The 23,759-nt window shown below is 38.1% G+C and overlaps 1 protein-coding gene across 1 annotated transcript; it reads right to left on the minus strand.

The window, feature by feature from the left end:
- Positions 1-4,952: 4,952 nt before the first annotated feature.
- PGM2 (phosphoglucomutase 2) lies at positions 4,953-23,759 on the minus strand. Its single transcript, XM_041403090.1, has 14 exons — positions 23,639-23,759; positions 19,097-19,264; positions 18,138-18,244; positions 17,697-17,781; positions 16,422-16,505; positions 15,665-15,858; positions 14,399-14,588; positions 13,588-13,685; positions 10,973-11,153; positions 10,761-10,854; positions 9,498-9,627; positions 6,858-7,047; positions 6,084-6,217; positions 4,953-5,342 (listed from the first exon to the last, which is right to left on the minus strand). The coding sequence occupies exons 1-14, from the start codon at positions 23,708-23,710 to the stop codon at positions 5,240-5,242; spliced, it is 1,830 nt and encodes a 609-aa protein (XP_041259024.1). The 5' UTR covers positions 23,711-23,759; the 3' UTR covers positions 4,953-5,239.

A 23,759-nucleotide genomic window follows, 5' to 3' on the forward strand; every position in this document is an offset into this window, starting at 1 on the left:
TGTTACTTAAATAGGGGCAATAAAAAAGAACCACAATGAGGGTTTTATGTTCCAAGCCCTCAAAATTAAGCACTTTTATGTGTTGCAGGGACTGGGATCCCAGTATTCATGTGAAAGCTATGAGCACCAGACTTTCTAATAATTTTCTGTTTTCTGAAAAAGTAGATCTCTGTTCTTTTTTCCTTCACAGGTTAGATTTTCTTCACAGTAGCCTGTTAACTGAAGCATATACCACCACATTAACTTCCTCAGACTGAGGAGGAAAATCAAGCTGTGCTTTCCACATCCTGCAAACATGATGTAAAAATAACACCAGTTTAACCATTCTCTCTTTGTCCAGTCACGTTCTAAAAAAAATGCAAGGAAAACCCCACCACTGCCTTTTGTACAGAACCTGAATATACAGTCTTGCATAAAGCACTCTGTGAGAACATGGGGTAATGAACTTCTTTTGTAGGTTAAGGACCAGAGATATCTACTTTCTTGGTCCCAGCTGGGGTAGGATTGTAGAGCAATATAAATTTAGGCTGAATGTGCCAGGCCATGAGTCAGGGCAGAGCTTGGTGCTGTACCCTTTGAAGTGCCACAAGGCAAACAGGAAGTTTCCACCCAAGATGCTTTCAGAGTTCAAGTTGCTCCATAGCTGGGCAGCAGCTGAGCAGCCGTGCTTTTGGATTGTGAATTTGAATGCAGGCACCTATATTGTGTTTCAGTTGCCTTGTAAGCTTCTCTACTTTTCTATGTTACCCATAAAGATTTTTTTCTATGGTTATTATGTAAAACAGTCTTTTTTGTGACTTCTGTCATGTAAATTTGTTTAGTACATTATTAAGGGATGTTGCTAACTGGTCTGCAGTGGTCTGACTTAAGGAGTTCTGGATGAAGTACTACATTCTTATCCAGTGACACTGTATCTCCAGATGCTATTTATATATAACCTCAATTCATAAACAAAATTTGCATAACTGTTATTATAGCACATTTACCTACTGCATGTGCTGTAGGAATACATGCCAGTGACATTAATTAGTGATTACCTTTGTAGACAAGAGGCTTTCTATTATCACTGATGAGTAGTCAAGAAGGAGTTGAGCTGCTGTTACAGATCCTGCCTGCTGCTGTCTCTGTATTTTTGAGCATTTCAGATGTCATGGTTAATCCTCTCTCTTTCATTCCCATAAATACTTTTGAAAATTACTTACCAGTGTTTATGTGAGTATTTTAAGCTTCTCCTTTTTGTTTGGAAGCTGCTGTTTCTATGCAATCATCTATATTACAGTTTATTTAGGTGGGTGTTAGGATATAATTGGAGAGTTTAATAGTGTGATCCCATTATTCACAATGTTCTGAGGGTGCATGACCTCATTTCAGTCACCTGGCAATTGCTATACAACAGAGTGATGTTGTTTTCTACTTGGAAGTTGATCAGAAATACTAATACCATGATGAATGTATAGTGCAAAAATGCCCTGGGGAGGAAAAAAAATCAGCTCAATTACTTTTGATTCGTTTTGTACTTAGAGACAGGAAACTGTTTTACTGATGATCATTTTTATTTAAAATTAATTAGATATACATATGGCATCCAGATGCCTTCAGCATCGGAATCCTAAAAATCCCCAAACTTGTTAATACTTATGTTGGTGGTTAACAACTGTTAATTTAATATCATTTTAACGTTGCTATTCACAGTGATTGTTAATCAAGGACATAAGATTTGCTTGTTGGTGGTGTGTGAAAATAAAACCCATGACCACTGGTATTTTTAAAAGAATTAGCAAGGAGAAAATCTTTATTTACAGAAACTTTGTAGGTGAATCAGTTACATATTTAAGCATACATTGTACAAAATTGAAATTGTTTATATAATAAAGCTTCTTAGAATTAATTCCAGTTATCCTGAATGATTTGTTGAATATAGCAAAATCGTTAAATAAATCCTTCTGCAGCTCAGTACTTGACTATCATAACAATACTTTTATATAATAAGCTGTGGACTAAGTTCATAGCACTTAGATGAAATGTATTTACTTCCTTCCAGCCAAACTGTTCCAATCCATCCCTGAATTTTAATTTATTCAGTAAATTTTATTATACTGTGACTTGTAAAAAAATGAATAACCTTCAAGTGAAGTCCATTGGTCTATCCTTAAAGCATTACTGGTTTTGGGGTTTCTTTTGGCAGAGTTTTGAGTACTATGCTCATTCTTCTCAGTCTCTCCCTCTAGCCCCATAGGCCTGATCGCCTATAGGATCAATATTTATAACTGTCACTGGAATTGTGTTCCCTTCTGTTATAAAAATCAGACTAATTTTACATGTTTTTGGTAATGTAGGGATGTGTCTTTCTCTAGAAACAGCCAAGAATTCCCTTACACCCAAGTTCAATCTGGGCTGCAAGCACTCTTTATTCCAGTCATGGCAATTCCCATTTCTGGATACAATACTAGTGCACCTGCTCCCAGTTCAAGGCTTCTTTTTAACAAATTACATTTGGCTATGTTTTAGTATCTGTCTTGGGACTAAGAATGTCTAAGTAGGCTTCATTATCTTACACAACACTTCAGTGAAAGAATTAGACCAGCTCTGAAGAAACTGTAGCTTAACACCCGTTCTGACCTGCAATATTAACTTCTCTCTTGCTATACTCTTGCTGCCTTTGTTTTGATTCTTTATTTCAGCTCTAGATCCTCTTTCTCTGATGCAAGACAAAGTTAGTAAAGACTTTAGCAATAACAAGTTTTGTCTTGTAATTTTGCAGTTTGTTGTAATTGCTCAAGCAGTTTGACAAACCGCTGTGAGTTTGGCTATTTTTTTTTGTCATGTCCCGCCCCCCTGAAGTTGTGAACTTCTGTCTGGGATAGAGAAAGGAATGGAGCAAGTAAATTCCTTGACCTTGGGAAGACAAAATGATAAAGATTAGGTCATTATCTTATGTCTGTACTGCTTCTGAGGATGTTTCAGTATATATGAGCGCATTTCAGGTCTCACTTCCAAACTTCTAACATTAGCAAAATCCAAATCCAGGTTTGGCATATAAAAGCACATGTAAAATATGCCTCGCTAACCTGTGGAGATGTTAAGATAAATACATTAAAAGATTCAGGACCTGTAATCCTCCACCTTCAGGCCTTCCCCATGAATTCAGTAAAGCATCCTTTATCATATTCTGCACCAAAAGAAATGTGAGCCCTCCCAGTAAAAATGAAAGTAAAAAGAATTACGGAATGGTTTTGGTGTGATGGTCCCCTTTAAAAATCACCTAGTTCAACTTCCCTACATGAAGCAGGGACACCTTCCACTAGATCAGATTGCTCAAAGCTGCATCCAGCATGGCCTTGAACACTTTCAGGCATCCAACAGCTTTGCTGGGCAATTTGTTCCCATGTCTCACCCTCCTCAGTACAAAAAAATCTTTCCTTGTATCCAATTAAATCCATCCTCTTTCACTTTAAAACTGTTTCCCCTTGTCCTGTCACTACAGACCCTGATAAAACATGTGTTTCTTATAAGCCCACTTATATATTGAAAGATCTCACAGCCTCTTGTACAGGATGAGCAACCCCAGCCCTCGCAGCCTTTTTTCCCAGCACAGGTATTCTAACCCTCTGACTGTTTTCATGACCTTCCTCTGCACCTGCTCTAACAGCTTCACATCGTTCTTGTGCTGGGATGCAGTATTCCAAGAGGGGTTTCACAAGAGCACAGTGGAGGGAGAGAATCGCCTCCCCTGTTGGAGCACAAGGCTGCAGGCTTGTGCAGACCCACAAAGCTTCTCCAGCCCTGAGGATGTAGCTCATCAATGCCCAAACTGAAGGCACTGCCCCAGCCTGCCTCCTGAAGTGCCATTCCTGAGTCTGTGATTTCGAGCAAGGAGAAAGCCAGTAAGAAGCAGATCCTTTGTGGTAGGATAGTGCTTTTTATCCTGCTAATGTCCCCCCTTACATAACTGGCTCAGGCATGAAAACTCCCCTGCAGAAAAGTACTGGGACACACACATGGAGGCTTGAAGGTATTAATTCCTTCTGATGGGGCATAATTTACTCAACTCGGTTGACTTGAGAGGCCGCTGTCATGTCTTAGAAGGTGTCATAAACCACCAAAGATCCCTGAAGCACCCCCAGACTCATTTCTGAGGCCTCTCACAGGCCTGCACATGATCTGCAGTAGTACATCAGACTGTAAAACTTCCTCTCCTTCCACTTCCCCTAGGGCTGCCTCCCCGTATGCAGCTGCACAATTGCTGCAATCTTCAGTTGCACTGAAAATAACAAGTACAGAAGACTTGAATTCTGGGAGGATAATCAAGCTTAGGAGTTTTGCATTTATAAGAAGTATGTAGCTATGGTTGTGACCATTATTGCTACACTAATATCCAAAGCAAATACTGAAAATGCAGAAAAGCCCCACATTAAAGTCAACTGGCAACCTCCAAAAAACCCTCTCAGGCTTTGCAAGCACAGACAAGAGCATGCAATGAAATTGAAACTTCTGCTCTAAATTAGACATGCACCAAGTCATGGCAGCACAGTGTGAGAGGCTCCAAAACTAGGCTATGCATTGAACTAATTATGCTTAGTTCAGTGAGGCAAAAAAAAGGTGCTGTATGTCGATATACTATCTTAATGGGTTCATGGTATTCAAAGACAGTTTAGTACACTTTGTATCCCTTGCCTGGAATATTATACAGAGTCTCATAACAAATAGAAATTGAACAAATTTTGCTGTGAGCTTCTTGTTTCTTTGGGCCAAAATCCCTAAGAAAGATCACTACTTCTGATTCATCTGCCCCAAATTTGTCAAAGTCTCACCACAGGCTTTAAATACTTCCTGTTAACAGAAGAACTTCCTTTGCAAATCTAAACCTAGACAAAGCTGCATAGTGTTATCAGATGATATGCACACAAAACAAATAAGTCACGACAAAACAGGCTGTTTTAGATATCAGAATATTACTTATATTTAATTAAAACAAGTTTTGATTGAAATACATTTGCAGTCAACTTTTAGTTCATAAAGCTTTTACTTCAACTTATTGGGTTTTTTTGGTCCATTAAGAGTAAAGGTACTACTTTCCTTCCAAAATAAGATACTAGAGCCAAGAGTACCCAAAATAACTCTTAAAAGCAGAAGTCTTTAGAGTCAAAGTTCTCATATGTTTGGTCCTAAAAATCCTTAACTTCTTAAATAATGCACTTCTAATTCTGCAAAAGGCAATCAAGGTAGTAATTTTGCTATTTTACTCAGTCTTTCGTTGAAGTTTGTTTTTCTCTGGTTGAAAGAAGTGTTTTTCAAGAGCATTGACCAATTCATCTAGTTCCTTCTTCAGCTGTTCAACATCACTGGAAAACAAAAATCACAGAAACAAAGAAAACAGTGAAACAATGGAAAAGCTAAAATGTATAATTTTAGTGTGAGGAATTTTTAGATCTGTTGCATTGCTTTAGACAAACATTTTCTATTAATGCTAGAAGTCTACATTTGATTTCTTATGGCAATGCACTGATGTTCACTTTCAACTGATATGCATGAAGACTATGAAGAAACATAACTCCACAATATAATCTAAAGTAGTATGGCCAATTTGAGTTCAGAAGATCCTCTATTACTAAATGTGAGTGACTAGAAGTGTAATTTTTATACCTGTAGCAGTATTCTTAGGTGACTTTTCATCTGTGAAAAAATATTACTTTCATTATATAAGTTAATTGTATGATTTCCAAGGCTACTGGTTAAGGATATAATTGCTAAACACAAAAGGGTCTGAAATATATTAGAACACTTTATATTTGATTAAATATTTTTAAAGCAACTTTGTATGTAAAAAAGGGGTGAAAATATTTGCATTTATTTAAGGCAGAATGCTTTTCCTGATACTGTTTTCACTGAATGTAAAACCGAGTTCAAAGAAATTTCAGTGACATGAATGTGTCAAGAAATTTTGCAGAAGCTTTATACAAATACATTCTCTAAAATGACTTTAGTAATATTATTGACCATGGACAGCTCTTATTTCTCTAAAACAACACCAAAAAGCCACACAGACCCTGTTACACCAACTGTACTGCTGTAAGTGACAATACCTGTTTCCAGGGGGTGCACAAAGTTCAGAATAGTATTTGATCTTTGGTTCTGTCCCACTGGTTCTCATTGTAGCCACTCCTCCATTAGCAAAAGTGAATGTTATCATTTGGCTGCTTTTACTAGTAGGAAGTATCTAGAAATATTAAGAATATTATTTAAAAAAACACTTGGAAAGAGGCTATATATAAATCCAAATAAATCACAATCACAAATAAATGATTTGATGTTAGATAGTATGAAAAAAGCATCAGCTAAAATTATAGTTTAGTTCTGTTTTCTTCAACATTATGGTCTTAAGACCACAAGGACAGCCTTGCCCTCAGCCTGGAATCTGGCAGAACTGCATCACTGCTAGGTAGCTCATTTCAAATCTAGACAATTTTTTACTGCTAATAGAAGTTGAGCTGTCATGGCATTTCCCAGGAGGAAAGGAAATGGAGATTGTGGCGAAACAGAATCCAAAGCCACATCTTAACAGACAGTATAACTTGCACTCACAAGAAAACAATGCAGATTGCTGTAGCAAGGCAGCAAGATCCTCCTACTGCCCTTCACAAACTGTCATCTTGGAGAGAAAAACACACCACAAAACCTAACAAAAAACCCAACACCCCCGTGGCTTCACTTCCTCTCACCAAGGCATAACAATCGTCACCAATCTAAGTTATTTTATGACTCAGCATGTAAATATGTTTAGTGTTTCTCCACAGAATGTCTTATGAATGTCTACATACATCACATATGATTTACATGCAATTTAGAAAGATACTTACAGCCTTTTGATCTGGCTGGCTGCTGTCATACCCAGTAGTTAGATCCCTTATTCCAGAAACTTTAAATCTACCACAAGATTTTGGGTATGTGTTTTTTCCATCAAAATTTCTAAGGTTGTCAAAAAGCTGTTGAATAACTTTAGGATCATGGCAGATGAAATACGAAGCTTTGGTAATATGGAAGCCGTATCTGTGAAGATGCAATATTAGTGAATCCAGGAAGCAATGTCCTAAGAGTTGTACAACCTTCCAAAAAGCAACACTGTACTCATGCTCACTCAACTGAAGCATCAGTTCTTGCCCTTAAAATTTTAAAAAGGTCCAAACAGCTTAATTATCCATTTTACATACTTCAAATAAACTTCTCTGCAGATGTCTTTTATTTTTAATGATGAAAACTGAGAAAGTTTACAGCAATACCAGAAGAAAAAAGTACACCATTATTGCCTTGAAGTACTCTAACCACCAAAGGAAGGGAAGAGATTACATGTAATAACTTCTTTGAGTGGATTCCAGCTGACATTTTCTAAGTAAAACAAATTCTAGACTGGTTTTTCCAATCACACTTCACTGAAGTGTTTCTACTCTCCCATTAAAGTGTTTTTACTAAACGAAACTGTTCTGAACATTGTCTCTCTACCTGTTTGCTGCCAGGTAATGTGATGCAAAGACAAATGACCCGGTAACACTGACTTTTCAAAATATCATGTTGTTGAGAAACATACAAGCCTGGGCTGGTTGTTCCAGTGAGCTCTTGCTACAGATCAAGACTTGATAAATATCCCTGACGGCAGTGAAAATCTGAGGGGCAGAAACTTCATTAGTACTAGGATGTTCACGCTAGAAATCTGACTCTTAAATAGGGTCATGTTTATATCTAAATGGATATCTTGAAAGTTAATAGTAGTTAAATTAGTCTTAAGAATTTAGTAAGGGAATTAACAAAACCTATCCTGTATCTGAAAGAAGTGATAAGCCTGTTAGGACCATGTCCTTTTTCTGATCTGCATTTACTTCGAGACAGATTCCCCTTCTACATTTCCAAAGCACAAAATAAGAGTTTCTTCTGCTTCAACATTAACTCACAAAAATCTAACAAAAAAGTAAAGTAGTAAGAAGTAGAAAACTGCAACTCTGTATCAGCCACAAACAAAAATCAAACACATACAAAACAACCTCCCAAAACAAAACAAGAACCGTCCTTCCAGCTCATTATCAAACAACAGTTTAATAGGGCAGATTTGTATCCCTCCCTCTATCTGTAGCTTTGCCACGAAGAGTGACTATGTGCAGTGACATCTTACAGACTGCTGTTATGCTGAAGCAGCTCTGAGTCCTCCTCAGTGCCTATGTACACAGCAGCACTGTGGCACAGCTCAATTCCACTCAGTCAAATATTGAGGTCAACCTGAAGCAGGTGTTTACTGTAGTATTAGTATTTAAAAAATAATAAAAAAAGCTCAAACCGGAGCCTGAATAGTCAGTTATTGAACATGCACTTCCAGCTAGTAGCATTTAAGGGAATTCTCACATCAGATGCTGCATTTGCTGCTCTAGGTATGAATTCTTCTTTCATGCTTTTATATCACGCAATTTATCTATGCAGTGTAAGCAAGTCTTTGGCACTTGACTCCTTCCTAAAGAGACAATGAAACAAGCATGGCTAGTGCTGCACACAAATAAGAACTCAGGACTAGCAAAACAAGCAGCACAAAGGCTGGAGTTTTCCAAGAGTCTCTTTGCAGGTTCCGCACTCCCTCGTTAGTGCATACGAGACATGAAGAGCTGGAGAGTATCAAACAGCCTGTGCTGCTCCCTCCTCTAAAACAAACAACCCAAAACCTCCACAAAAATCACTCCCTGCCTCATGAAATCCAATATTCTTCTTTGCTATTGATTTCTTTGAATCCATTAAAAAAGAACAAAAGAAAAGTAGTGCCTCAGAGGGATACCCAGCTGTATACAGCCAAGAGTAATGGCCAGTCACAGCCCTTCTGCATAATCAGCTCAAATCTCATTAATCAGGAGCAGAAAGAGAAAAGGAGAACCAAAACTCAACAACAATAATCTATTAAAAAAAAAAAAAGACAGAATAATACAATAAAAAGCCTAACTTTAGAGCCAACTAGAATGAATTTAATCATAGGTAGCCCTGCAAGGACAGAAGCTGGCTTCTATGTATAGCATAAATAAGCCAGAGCTACTTAAACCCATTCAGCCATTAACATTTTTGAGTGTCTGGCTCATTTAAGCAGCAAGAAGCACTATAATCTCTACACCTTAGCAATACAGCTGGCCAAGCTTCTGTAAAAGGACCCAAGTACAGAACTTCCCAAAATAAAAAAAAATTTCAGGCAAGTGAAGAAAAACACCACAAATATCTCATTACTAATAGAGAATTAGTAAGGTAGTGATTATTATATTTAAAATACCTTAAAACAACACAAAACAAAGTCATAAATATATTGATGTCCACAAGGCAGGAACATTTTCTGAAGATTACTATTACAGAATTATCTTAATAGTACAATAATTCACATTTTATTTCTTTATAAACTATAGGTTGCCATTAAGTCCCTATTAACCCCAGTATGTGAAATTGAGAAAATCTGAAAAATAAAAAATTAAAATTGAACTCACTCATCATAGACAGCTTTCAGCTGCTGAGACAAAGATAAATTCCTGGTTGCCAAAAAGCTGGCCATCTCTGCAGTTATAACAGCAGCACTGACACCATCTTTATCCAGAACAGCAGGACAGCACATATACCCTAAACAAGGAACATTAGTTATAATTAGACACATTTTAACAGGAAATAGGAAGAGGAGGGAAGGTCAGCCAAACATCTTTGAAAGGAGAAATGCACACTACCACAGTACAGACATTTTAGTCAAACCAAAAGCAGAAAAAAATATATCTTCTAATCAGTGTTAATTTTAATAAGCAAGGTATCCAATGGAATTTCATGACAGAGTTTTATCATATCATCAGCATCATCAGTGTCACATGCTTGCAGGTTCTTAAGGAGCTTTCTAGAAAAAGAAATGCCACACTGCAGGAACAACGCAAGTATAGCATTGTCTCAAATGTGATTACCTTATTCGGTGGTGTAAGGTAACACAGATAACTATGTGTGAAATTATCCACATTTTCTCTGTTTTTCAGGTATTGAGACACTCAAAGAGCATTAGAGCTTTACTCATGAATTCATAACCCTCCTCATGAATTCATAACTTTCATTTGTGGCTTTCAACCATGGCTTTTCTGTTCACAAATGTAATTTGGGGTAGTTTTTACTTTATTTTATTCTCTTTTACACTGAACTTAAATCTGTCAGGCAAAAAAGCTCAAGTTCATGTCTGAAAAAAGGCGTTTGTTTCTTTTTTTTAAAAGAACTTTATGCAGAATTTGGAGTCTAAATCTGCATTGCCATGCTACAGCCATGCTGCAGATATATACTCCTAGCTCACAAACTTTGTGCTAAGCAGAAATACAAAGGTTTTAAAAACTAGTATCAATTAGCCAAACAGATTATCTGTTTATCTGAATTATCTGTTACTCACTGGAACTACACCCATGGTATTGAGGACACCCTTTTGTTGCCATTTTTACTTTTTTTACATTTTACTTCATTACTGGGACACTAACAGAGCACTGGCAAAGGCTGCCCTGAGAAATTGTAGAATATCCTTCCCTGGAGACATTAAAGAACCATCTGGGTCCAATCCTGTGTAACATGCACTAGGACACCCTGCTTGAGCAGGAAGACTGTACAAAATGACCTCCAACAGTCCCTTCACAGAATCTCACCCATTCTGTGACTCTCTGCAATTCTGTCACTTATTGCAGTAGCTCTATTTTCATTATTTTGCAAGATATGAAAACATAACATTCTTCTCTTACCTATAGCCTCCTCAAATGCAAAAAGAACAGCTTTCCCCTGGTCCATGAGCTGTTTGGCACGGTTGCCCATCCACTTGAAACCTGTCAGAGTTTCCTAGAGCAGTAAGGAGAAATCAAAGGCATTAAAAAGAAAAGCAATGTTTTATGAACATATGACACTTTGTAGGAAAGATACTAAAAGCACATGGAATAATGTGCAACATGTTGCTTACCTCAAAGTGAAAACCTTCCTTTAGTGCAATTGCTCTCAGGATTTTGGAAGAAACAGTACTGGATAACATGTAGACATCTTTAATGGCACGAGTATCCCTACTGTTATTCTTCCAGCAAGTGAAGATCCACCAGCCTAAAAGAGCTCCTAGTTCATTTCCAGAAAACACTTTCCATTCACCACTACAGGCAAAAAATAGATTAGAAAGTACATGAAATCAAAGGATAATACTGGGCTAAAAAAGAATCTATTGGCTCTTCTATAAATGAATTTTAACAAATAGACCACTGCTTGGAATTCCATGTAACAGTAACAAGGTATCACATGTTCATGATGAACAAACAAAAAAATTCCTCCCCCAAAGTAATCTGAAACTGTTACCTTTCTTCTCCATCATACACATAAGCTTTTGCAGTTATCCAAAGATGAAACATATTTTAAGAACAAAAATGTTCAGCATACAAATTATAAACTCAGTGACTGAGACAAGCACAGAGACACAAAAACCAGTTCTCAAGTGATCAGTATTTTTAGTTGACCTAGTGACAAATACTTTTAATTTAATCACAAATACATCAATTAATCATTGGGAAGACTGGAAAAAATCTTAAATGGGTATAAAATACTAATATTGATGTGTTGCTAGAACAGGAAAAAAATGAAGAAAAAAAAGAAAGACAGATGTCAAAATTGCCAAAAAAATTCCCAGTCACAAAAGGGGACAGAGACACTTCCAGACTGACAAAACCAAGACCTACAGAAACAGTACCTGTTGTGAAAGAGAAGCAGACTCAGTCTCCTGCATTTATTGATGCCAACAGGCACAAAGCAATGCACAGCAGCAACTTAGTGTAAGAGTGCTGAGAGAGTGTGCTCTACAGGAGGTTCTGTCAAAGAAGAAGTACAGATACTGTAGAAGCCTATATTAATACTTGATTAGTGTATGAAAAGCTACAGCAGAAGTCTGAGAAGACACAGGACTGGAAGTTAGGAGACAACTAAGACTGGCTAAACAACGAGCATAGAGGCAGCAGAATGAGAGCACCACACTCTCACTGGTAATGGATGCAGTAAACTAACACCCCTCTTCAAGTTTCTGGTAGCTCAAAGTTTTCAGACAAAAAGCATGAGTGATTTTGCATTCTTGTTTTAACCCATCATAACTAGCATAATCTGAAACTCTTGATAGCTTTTTGTAAATGCTGAATTGCCAACTGAGGCAGACACAGACCAAAACCACTGAAATAAGAACCTTCCAACTAACACTCTCCAAGATACAGCAGTGTCCACAAAAAACCAATCTTCTTCCAAAGGCAGAGAAACCTCCTTAGTTCATGCTGTGAGGCTAATGAATTTAAAAGCACCCCAAAACCCCAAAGAAAACACTGCCACTTTTAAAGCTAACTTTTTTGGTTATCTGTTGAGCAAAATGGGTATTTGCACTATCTCCTTTAACTGGACTTTTGAAATTTGTCTAACTGATACAGATTCAACTATTTAATTCATCCACAACCACTGAGGACATCTAGCAGATGCCCATAGCATCCCTTGGGTACCAAAACTGTTGCCATCATTTTACATCCCTCTTCTGGCTCTCATGCACAGGGAATTCATATATGCTGGCCCAGCAGCAGATTTTTTTTCTGCTCCTCTCTAAGCTGAAAACCTTGAAGCTTATTTTTACTGAGGATTTATAGTTTATAACTGCTCAGATTAGTTTCTGCTTTATCAAGGTAGATAAAGGAGAAACACCAGTATTTGTAGATACGATACCAAGTGCTTGAACTTCAGCTTTCTTTTATTGATCAGATAAAACCACAATACAGAAATGCAAACAATTGTAGAAGTACAGGATATCAGAGGGCATGAAATCAGGGGACAGCTATATTGAGTCAGAACTATAAGTTACATTTCACAAATATGAACAATTTATGGTAAGCCCTTGACTGAGCAAGTCTGCCTGTTGTGATCCCCTTGTTGACTGGGTATGCAAAGATAAATAATGCACATGTAGGTGGTTCTTGAAGGGGAGAGTACAAATGACTACACCAAGATGTACCAAACGGAAAAACTTTATGGTGAAATGTAAATACATAACACTATGTAAAGAAGTGGGAAACTGAGCAAGAGAAGCACAAATCATCTAATGATTAGCAAAATGTTTGGTTTAACAGGATTTGAGAAAGAAGATACCCATACTACAGAGCAAGAGACTATCAGGGAGCTATACATATTCTCCTGAATCCAAGTTACTTTTTAATAAATCTAGAATGAAAAAAATGTTTATCAGTTGTACGCGAAAAAATCTAACTGAACACCTACCTTTGAAAAAGTATAGCACAATAACAATTCACATGCTTCTGTGCATGCCTGAACTACAGCAAATAACTATTTATTCACGGTTCTGTACACTGTCTAATATTGATCATTATTTCATATCCTGCCTCTACTGTGGTCTGCTTCATACAGTCTTCTCACATTTCTGTATGTTTACAATAAAAAAAAATAATTACTGTGACTATTCTTCTTCTGCAACACAAGTAGCAAGAATTCTCCAAATGAGCCTAACCTTGGGAGTAAAAAATGTCAATGGTTTGCATTACTTTATTACCATACCTCTCTTGTTTCTCTGCCACTGCCAGTCGATCAGCATCAGGATCATTTGCTAAAATGATTCTTGCCCCATCTTTTTCAGCCAAAGCAAAAGACAATGTCTGGAAATGCGGCAAGCAGGACCAGATGAGTGTTAATATTCCCAAATAATATTTTCACTTTCTTTATAGGTTTTAAGTACTTTTCCCAATTTTTTGAATCTCAAACACCTGAAATCATTATGTGTATCTCAAAAAACCCGAAAACTTCTAGCCTGGTAGCAGAAGAACATAGTCAGGACATTTAACTTTACCTACATAATTCCACTTCTGTAGCCCAAATTAAAAGCTACCTAGATTTAACAGGATCCTTCAATAACGAAGTGTAACAGAAATAGTAGCAGAAACTCTAACCACCTATCAGGACTTCTCCTGTTCCCTCCTGGTGTGCTGTCAGAACAAAAGAGTTCCTTCGAAAACAAAATGAGAAGATTCCTCCCAAAAACAAATGAGAAGATTTTTTATTGTTATTTTATTTTTTAAAATTAACTATCACTTTGTCCCATCAGCAGATCCTGCCCATTCTGTTAGAGCACAGAACAAAGCAGCTGAAAGTTATAGCTAATTACTACCTGACTAGTTATAGCTAATTACTACCTGACTACCCTCAAAGAGGGTTATGTCAATGAAAGGATACCAGCTAACTCTTCACTAAATGTAAGGCTATGAAACAGATTAAAAATTGACATTCCACCAATAACTACAGGTGTGACTTCCGACAAAAAGGAAAACACTGAAAGACATCACAACTATTAAAAAAAATTAAGCCTATTTACCAGAACACCTTTGCCTTCTTCAGGATTTGGATACTTCACTGTGGGAAAGTCTGGATCAGGATCTTTCTGCTCCGGAACAGCAAAAGGAGGGCTAAGGTCAAATGCCTTGAATGCCAACTGCACAAATTTATGTCCTACGCCATGCACAGAAGTATGAACAAATTTCAGGTTTGTTTCCTTGTTTATATTCCTGAAATAAAACAGGTTAACAGTAAACTTGGACACAGAAGACCAGACTATGTTTGGAAACAGTATTTTATGTCACTGTTAAAATAATGAATTAAAGGAGATCAGATTTTAAAAGCAATGGCTTGAAAATTGGCTTAGCCTAATTTTTCAACAATATGAGTCATTCTTGGCATCCAATATCCTAGTATGTGCAAATCACTGGAGTAATAAAGACAGTACAGTCTACACAGCCCAAAGAAGTCAAGCGAAAAACAAACACAACTGACTAAAGAGACTCTTCATCCCCAACTCTAGCATTTAAACCTGAGAACTCAGCCTGCCCAATTTGAGCACACTCATTTTAAGGAAGTAAAAAGCGTTGGGCATACCTAAAATCATGCAAACTCCTAGGGAGACATTTAATTCCAGCTCTGAAAAAGCAGTGTAATAGCCCCAGCTTTCTAGCAACTCCTGACTGTTTTTAGCAAGAGGCAGAAGATGGTTACTGGTGGTCAAAATTTCTACACAAAATAAGCAGCTCTAAAAGGTTGATACTCATATACTACATAAATCAATTCTAACTGTTCACCAAGAGAAACATCCACTTCATTTTGCTGAGTAAAGATTTTACTGAGCATGTGATAGGAGTAGGCTGTTGTAAGGCACTCAAGGCTACAAGGAGCAAAAGCAAGGCTGGAATGACAGAGCCAAGGCCTTCTTGTCCAGAACTGGCTTAACAACCTGCCTCACTGTCTCTGAGAATCTTGTTTTGAGGTTGGTTAGTGGGCTGTCCATGCCAGCTCACCTCACAGCAGCCCCAGTCTTGCTGTGACACTTGGCCGATGCATGACCATGAAAATACAGGGAGCTATCATCAGAAATTTGCTCACTTTGCTGGGTTAGACTTCTGCCAGTTTTATGAACTGGATCATGACACCACCACACAGCTGCCAGCGCAACCCCAAAAGATGACAAAAAGGCACAGGCAGAACTGGGTCATGGCAGGATTGTGGCCACGCTCACTTCCATCAGTTTAAGCCGCCCTGCTAACATACTAGATGGAATATCCTTATTCTTAAAGGAATTAACATTAGTCACCTGTAAAAGCACTGCTTCTGTATGTCTTTGAAATACTCCTTATTGACCATGGCATATGGATCATGAAGCAGTGGGCTGCTGTCAATCAGTTTGTCATCCCAAGCCTGAGGCCATGGTTCTTGGTTCTCCTCAATAGCCTGAGAAATTCCTTTATCATGAGGGGAAATGATCTGAGCACCATTTTCCCAGTAAACCTAAATAAAAAACAGATAAGTGAGTATTTGACCATTAATCTTGTAGGACAGTTTTGTTACATTTTTTGTTGGTTAAGGTGCAGTAAATTAACTAGAGTAGTACAGTAAATTAGGCTTAGGTATATCGAAAGTATTCTGTTCATCTTCTCAGCATTTCTTCTCACATTCCATTTTTATTCTATTAAAAACTCCAGTTTAATCTTATCAAAAGATATCAGGATCCATAATGAAACACAAAACAATGCCCAATCACTTACTGAGAAAAATTCAATTTTTGTATTTTAGAAACAGTCTGTACATGACTGCCAAGCTACTGAATGAGTGGTGCACAGGCAAGTCTGCTGTGGTTTTTTTCAGTGGATAGCAGATTACAATGACATCCTGCTTTCTAGAGTGAAGATTCTAATTATATTATTAGTTTAACATGATACTAGCTTTAAATACGCAGTAGAGATAGAGAGACTTGCAATTAATTTAGTCTACACCATGATAGGAACTATATCAATTGCATTTAGTTTCTCCACATGGAAAAAAGAGCCAGAAAATAGATCACATTAGAATACCTTGTAACCATTGTCTTGTTTTGGATTATGGGAAGCAGTAACCATAATTCCAGCACAAAGCTTCAGATGAGTTACTGTGTATGGCTGTAACAAGAGAAAGTTACTTGAAGTAGAATGTGTCACATATCGTGTATTACTTCTTCTCATGCATATATAATACTTCACAGTATGAAAAGAAAGTCAAGATGTGATTCCTACACACGGACTCCCTAAAGCAGAAGCTAAACAGTACTTGTTCCACCAGACTTCATGTGGCACAACTTCAGCCCTTGTTTTTTCTTGTGCATTTTTCCATTTATAAGCTATTAATGTTGTTCCAGATTCACTTTGTGAATCTCTAGTGCCTTTCTAGAAGGAAGCCAGATGCATGTGTTCCTTACTGTGGAATGACTTGAGGTACCTGAGGCCTTAGAGGGTGCCAAGTCTGTTGGGGTAATGACACAAGTCAGCACAGAGAGTCAGGGCAGAGAATTTGCAGCTCAAGCAGTCTCATCCACACTGTCTTTTGGGAGCAGCCTGGGGAGCAGCTATTCCATCAGGGTTCAGAAGATAATTGTTTTGGAGAGAGCTCTTATAAATTAGCTCAAAACAGACGGAGTGAATTAAAAAATGAAGCATTATTCATGAATACAGGTCCAATTTGTGTTTACTCCTGGGTCTTTATTTAATAGTGAAATGCAATCAACTGCAGTTCTTGCAACACCACTTTAAGCTGCACTATGAAGAATTTAACCCTAAATCTAAAAAAAATTGTATCGGTATAAGAATGGTATGTAGCAAGTCTTTATACTACTGTGTTCTGTTTGCAATGCTCACTGGAGCAACTGGCACATGGAGAAATGATTGCTTTTAGGACAAGGGCCTAGAGCAGGGCTTTTCTGTGTTGTTCTGGAGACACCTGGTGTTCTGATGGGGGCATCGTGGACACAATCCGACAACCCTTCTGGCAAAACATCACTGCACTCCAACAACTTGCTATTTTGGATTCAATGCCTGCCCTTGCCCCTCATCCCCTAAAAAAAAAAAAATAAATCCAGCCAAATGTATGTTTCAGACTTCAGACTCCACAGCAATCTGCTGACATTCCACAGTCTCTCTTCTTTTCCTATGGATGTTGTAAACTATAAATAGCTAAATAAATACAAGACTCCCTGCAGGAAGAGCTTAAAAAGTAAGAACTGGTTTGTGTAGTTATCTTTAATTTACGTAATGCAAGGTATCTTATGGAATTTGTGTACATTTCAAGCAGATAAAAAGATATAATAAAAAACCTACCACAAAAGGAGTTGGTATTATATCAGAGAATAGATAAACTGGAACTCCCTGACTGATGAAGGTATTGGCAGCAAGTCTTGCAAACCTAAACAGGAAGAAAAGATACCATGGGAATATATTAATTTTCTTGCCTATTAGTTTCCTAGAATTCACAGATTTCCCTCCTACTCTAACGCAATTACAAAATCCCAGCAAAAACACCATCACTTACCAATATATCTCAATTATTGTACAGACCCAATTTAAATGTGTTCCCTCATTATTCCCAATAGACAAAGCACAACTCAAAGAACTGCTCTGGCATTACCAGTATGTAAGAATACTGTAAATCCCACACATTAATGCACTTTACAGAAAGAAAATACAATTGAAGTAGATATAAATCCATCATAGATCACACCAGGTATCTACAAAATACTAAACACAAAACCTAAGAAGTACCTTTTGCTACTACCTCCACTGGAAAGATGAGCACGAGCATCAAACCCAATCACAACTCCTCTCTTTTTCAGGTCACTGAAATTCTTCTCAAGGTATCTGCAAAATCCCTTAAGACAACAACAAACATCACATAAACAACAACCTCATTAACCCAATCTTGATGTTTAATTTACCATCACATTAAGATAATTGCTAAGATGTTGATGTCTTAGGAAGCTAAGCACACATAGCATCTCACTGAACTGCTCTGGGATTCAGCTTCAGTCCAGGACCAATAAACACCAAGAAATATCAAAAACCTTCAAATCAATATTGCATACCTGGGCAGCATTTAAGTACTTTTTAAAATATCAGAATGAACTCCAAAAAGGTAACACAATTAGTCTGAATTGCAGATTTTGAGAAATTATTCAGCTGTCATAGGTCTCACATGAGGAAGAGGACAGCTGGTCAGTGTTTCAAGTTTTCAAATCTCACTCTTAATAATGGCATCTCTCTATCACATGATACATCACCACTCCAGGCTGCAGTTATTCAAGGTTGTGGGTTTTTCCCCAAGAAGATCTACTTTAGGATCCACGTATATATACATACTTTCACTGCATGTAAAACCATGTCTAGCACACACAAAGCTTAATCAAATGTTGGCTACTTTTTGGGTTTTTTTGTAGCTGTTACAACAGCGCTAACTGTTACACTTGAACTTAACAGCAGCTGTGCATAAATCAAATTGCAAATCAAATACGGAAAGTAACTTCTTTTAATGGTTTAACAGCTTCTCTCTGCTTGTTTTCAGAGACCAGCACTCAGCTAATAATTATAATTTAAATTACTTCTGAAAACTGGAAGAATAGGAGAGAACTTGTACTTCCACAGAATACTCATTTGCTTGCCATAAATCAGGCTCTTCCATTCATCTACACAACCAGTTAAGTGAGATAAAGTGCTGAACACAATACCTGGGTTGTCTGGATAATAGTCAAGTCATTCATGTGGGAAATCCCTGCTCCCATGGCAGCTCTGAGCCCTGCTGTGCCAAACTCCATCCTCGAGCCAAAGTATTTCTGCAGTTCTCCGGCATTTCCTTCCGCAAGCAATTGTTTCACGATTGCGTAAGTTTTTGGATTCTGTTGACACAAAATTCAGACATTCTAAATGAGGTTTTGTTCGTTTTAACAGAAGTGACTTTCTGTCCCAATCTCTGGGTTTCAGTATCAAAACATGGCACACAACTTCAAGAACACCAGAACTCCTGCTGTCTTCTTAATTTTAAATCAGTACAACCTCAAGTATTACTTGCTTTAGATTTATTTCCTTAAGAGAGCATGCTACCTGGACAGCAGTGTGTGTTTGTGTATATATATCTCTCACAAACTGGGATGTTAAAAAGACTTCCAAGATGTCTATTTTAATGTTTTCTATTTTTAAAAACAAAACAAACAAAAAGCAGCACTTTCACAGTTCAGAGAATTTTTCCTCATCACAACAGAAGAACTAAACATTGAAGAAAGTAAGGTAAGCTAATTATTAAGTAATATTTTTTTATTTCTATAGCACTATGTGTAGAGTTTAAAACAAATGAAATCATAACCTTGTCCCAAGACTGGGTAGCACCAGAGGTAGCAGCAAAACCAGGCAGACTGGGCAGAAGATAATTTCCAACATGTTTGCAGGTAATGCTTGTAAAAATAAACATAACCCCAGGATGAAAGCCTAGAAACTACAGCCAAATTCTTAAATAAAATTACTTGAGAGTGGCAACAAAAAGGCCATGTCAGACCTTGACAACAGTGAGGAGTTTCTAACTTTCACTGCTTTTCTTGATATATTGTTTCCACAAATTCTCTATTGTTAATTACTCTTTTTGTTTCCAGACTTAGGGAATTAGCATAGTCCTGTATGCCTCAACTTCTTAACGTTATAACATGACACTTGCGAAGTTCAGTATTTGATTTCTTGAGAACGTAAAGACAAGAGGACAGATGGCAGGTGGCAGATTCCTGACAACAAGATTATCTGAGAGGCAGCAGGTTACTCACTGCATGAGTACACATACTTTACTCTGGAGTACAAAGATTCTCATTTCCAAAGGGACACAAACTTTGATTTCTAGGCAATTAAATGAACTCATAATAGTCACAGACTTTACTATTTCCTGGATGACCAAGGCATGCTTACAGCAAGGGAAAGCATATCATTCTAGGCAAAAAAGGTAAAAAAATTAAATTTAAAACCATGTATCTTCTGCAGCTTCAGAAAATGCTGCAAAGACACAGAGCAGTAGGCATGTGAGTAAGTTTGCATACAAAGGTATAAACATTCTGCACATCAAACAATGACCAGAATCAGGATGTCCTAACCACTGACCTGTGCACCCACTGCCACAGGACAAACAACATAGTTTAATTACATACTGAAAAAGCTAAAGAGCCTTTAGTGCTAATGAGCATATTGCATAATGAAGAATAAAATAAAGAATTAAAAAAAATAATCCAGCTTCTTGAGCACAATAAACAACTAGGTACCTCAGAATTACTGATTTCCAGTGCAAAAATTACCAATTTACCAGTCCAAGAATGTTGTAACTGACACTTCCTTGCAGGCAGCTTGACACAATTATCTATTATTAGTGGGTAATTACACTCTGTAGGAATAAATATAATTCTATATTGTTATAGAATATATAGGGCAGCATAACTGAGTTTAGGCTGTTTACAAGTTGACCTCAAGTTTTTGCTGTAACATCAGGCCTGTGTCTCAAAAGTAAAGCCCAGATGACACCATTTGCATCCAGTTTTGTACACTGCCTAATCACCTTTTAATTTCTCTGTGTGAGCTTTGTGCACACAAGTCATCTCTTAGTACTGAAAAGAGCATGTTTTTAGGTAGATACCACACACATTTCTACAGGTGTTTGACAGACCAGAAGCTGCAATGCCAATGCAGAAGGACATCAGGAGCATCCTGCAGCTCTAACAACCAAGGAGTTTTTTGTTTGTTGTTAGTGGAATTTCCCAGGTCTGGTATGTACTGTGAAACTAGAAGGATCCTCCAGTTTTTCAAGTCTGGTTAAATGTACATGTCCAGGTGGCTGCTCAAGTCTTAAGAGTTTCAGTCCATATAATTTACTAACGAAAACTTGGTTGCATTAATTGAGTTGTTCCCCACTGCCTGCCTCCACCCCATACCAAACAATGGTAAAAGCCAAGCCAAGACTGTTCAATATGGTAGAAGGATTTTTCCAGAACTACTGTTATAATTGTTTATGCCTATTTTCTCCTAGGAACTTGCCTATTTTTTCTTTTGTGGAGAACATTATGATGCCATTGTATACAGCTAAGTAAAAAACTAATCTTGGTTTTGGCTTTTTCTTCTGCTTAAACAAACTCTTCATAGCGTCTCTACCAAAGAAGGACCAAATTGTATCAGAAGGATGAAATGCTGGCTTTCTCCTTTCTAATTGATTCTCTCAGGTTATGCTTTTTCTGCTCTCAAATTAAACCAGATATGAATATGGGAGTACCATTTTCTGTGAATACAGTGGCAGATGATTTAATACCAAGATAATAACCACTAGTGCAATTAGCTTGGACATCACCTGGTAACACTCGAGTTATTTACTTTAATCTACACTACAGGAAGGCCCAAAGAGTTATCATCAGTAGAGGAGCGCCCACAAGGTTTTACAGGAGAGGAAAAACTTCTGACTAAACAGATTTTTTTTTTACTAAAACCAGAAGCTACCTTCCATTCATAATTCTATGACTGATAATAGAAAGAATGAAAAATATGTTATTCCTGTAATGAACAGAGTGATGAAAACAACCTGGTAATGAGCACAGTAATTGTCATGTAGGTAAAACTTCCAGTTAGGTCAGCAGGACTGCCATCAGCCATAAGGGCTTGCCCTTGCAGACGATTATTTTGTAAGAAACATGGCGCTTATCATCATTAAATATTAACCCATCTCCGCATGTCAAAAAGGAACTTTTTTTTATATCAGAGTAAATGGACAAGGGTTACACCTGATTCTTCTGTTGCTCAATAGAAACACGCAACAGCTCCGTGAGAAATTAAAATACCTCATCATTTTTGAGCAATCATCAATGGGTATTGCACACCAGTCAATCATTACTGAGTCAAAGATGGAAGTTCTAACAGAGGGCTAAACTTCCAAGAGCAAAGATGCTATTAGTGATACTGCATTATATTTCCAGAGGGTTTAACAAAATAATCAGAATAACCAGTTAAAAAGCAAATTATTACACAGAAGACAGGAATATAACTAACGCTGGTCAGGGAAGCTATGTAAATAAGAGGCTCTAAAACCAAACTGTTTTCTCAAATTTAATTAAACTAGGAAAAAAAGGCACAAAAGCTCATTGGACGTGATGCACTAGCATTTCTGAAAAGAGGACTAGTTTGGCATTGCTCTATCACTAATAAAACCAGAACTGGGTAACTGGTCGGTTAAACAGTTTACTGATTTTAATGAAGAATCACAAGAAGCTCGAGGTACTTCTAATGACACCCTTTAGAACCTGGAAAGAATACTAAAAAAGAGAATTATAATATGCTTCCACTGCTATTTTTGAAATTAGCAGAAGATGCCTCACCAAACAGGTATGTGTGCTGCACAAAACCCAGAGAGCATTGCCGAGTGCTCAGCTCGGGGGGAGTCGATTAGTGACTGAAGGAGGGCAATGGCCAGTGTGTTCCAATACAGACAAATGAACAAATTATATTTAAAGGGACATAAAAAATGCAAACCAAATGTGCCAATAGAGGCATCTCAGTGGGTCCTACAGCAGCAAGCAACTACATGACCATTTCCAGAACGCTACTATGGCAAAGATATTTCTTTAGGTATGTGGAAAACAGAAACAGACAGATGATTTTACTTCTGCATATAGTGCTGTCAAAACCAAAGATAGGTGTCAACAGAAAGGGAAATAACACCTGAAAAATACAGGACTGACAGCTTCTGCATTTCCAAGTGTTTTTGAAAGGAGCCCCTATGTCTTTTGGGATCAATACTTTAGTAAACAAGAATTTGAAGGTACCAGGAGGTTTTTAACACTGAGAGACAGGTAACACGGCAATGTATGCTGGTCTTTAATAATTTCAGTCTACCAACTGCCCTGCGACTGAAGGCTCGGAACAATACAGGCCCTTTTGAAAACGACGTTCAGTACAGCTGAACGCCAGACTGAGAGACCAGCCGGGGCGGTTCTGAACGGCAGGTGACGGAGCCGCAACACCGGGGGGCCCGCAACCCCACCTGCGCCAGCCCCGCCGCAGGCCGGGAGGGGATGGATGGAGGGGTGGAGGGGGAGCGCCCCTTTGTCAGAGAGCTCTGAAAGCAGAGCCGAAGGAGCAAACAGGTGCTTTTACCGCACCCCCACCCGGTACAATGCAACAGCCGGGCGTCACGCCTCCTGACCCTGCGCCCCCATCGCCCCCAGCCCAGCCCGCGCCTGGCTGGAGCCGCCGCCCCTCACCTTATCCCAGAGCAGCCACTGCTCGGCCGCGCGGCGCAGCGCGCCGTCCGCCGCGGAGCCCCGCGCTGCCATCCCGCTGCGCCCCACCCGCCGCCGCTCCGCTCCTTCCCTCTTCCGGAGC

The sequence above is a fragment of the Onychostruthus taczanowskii genome, unplaced genomic scaffold (genome assembly GCF_017590055.1).
Source record: "Onychostruthus taczanowskii isolate IOZ18803 unplaced genomic scaffold, ASM1759005v1 scaffold2, whole genome shotgun sequence".
Taxonomy (NCBI): domain Eukaryota; kingdom Metazoa; phylum Chordata; class Aves; order Passeriformes; family Passeridae; genus Onychostruthus; species Onychostruthus taczanowskii.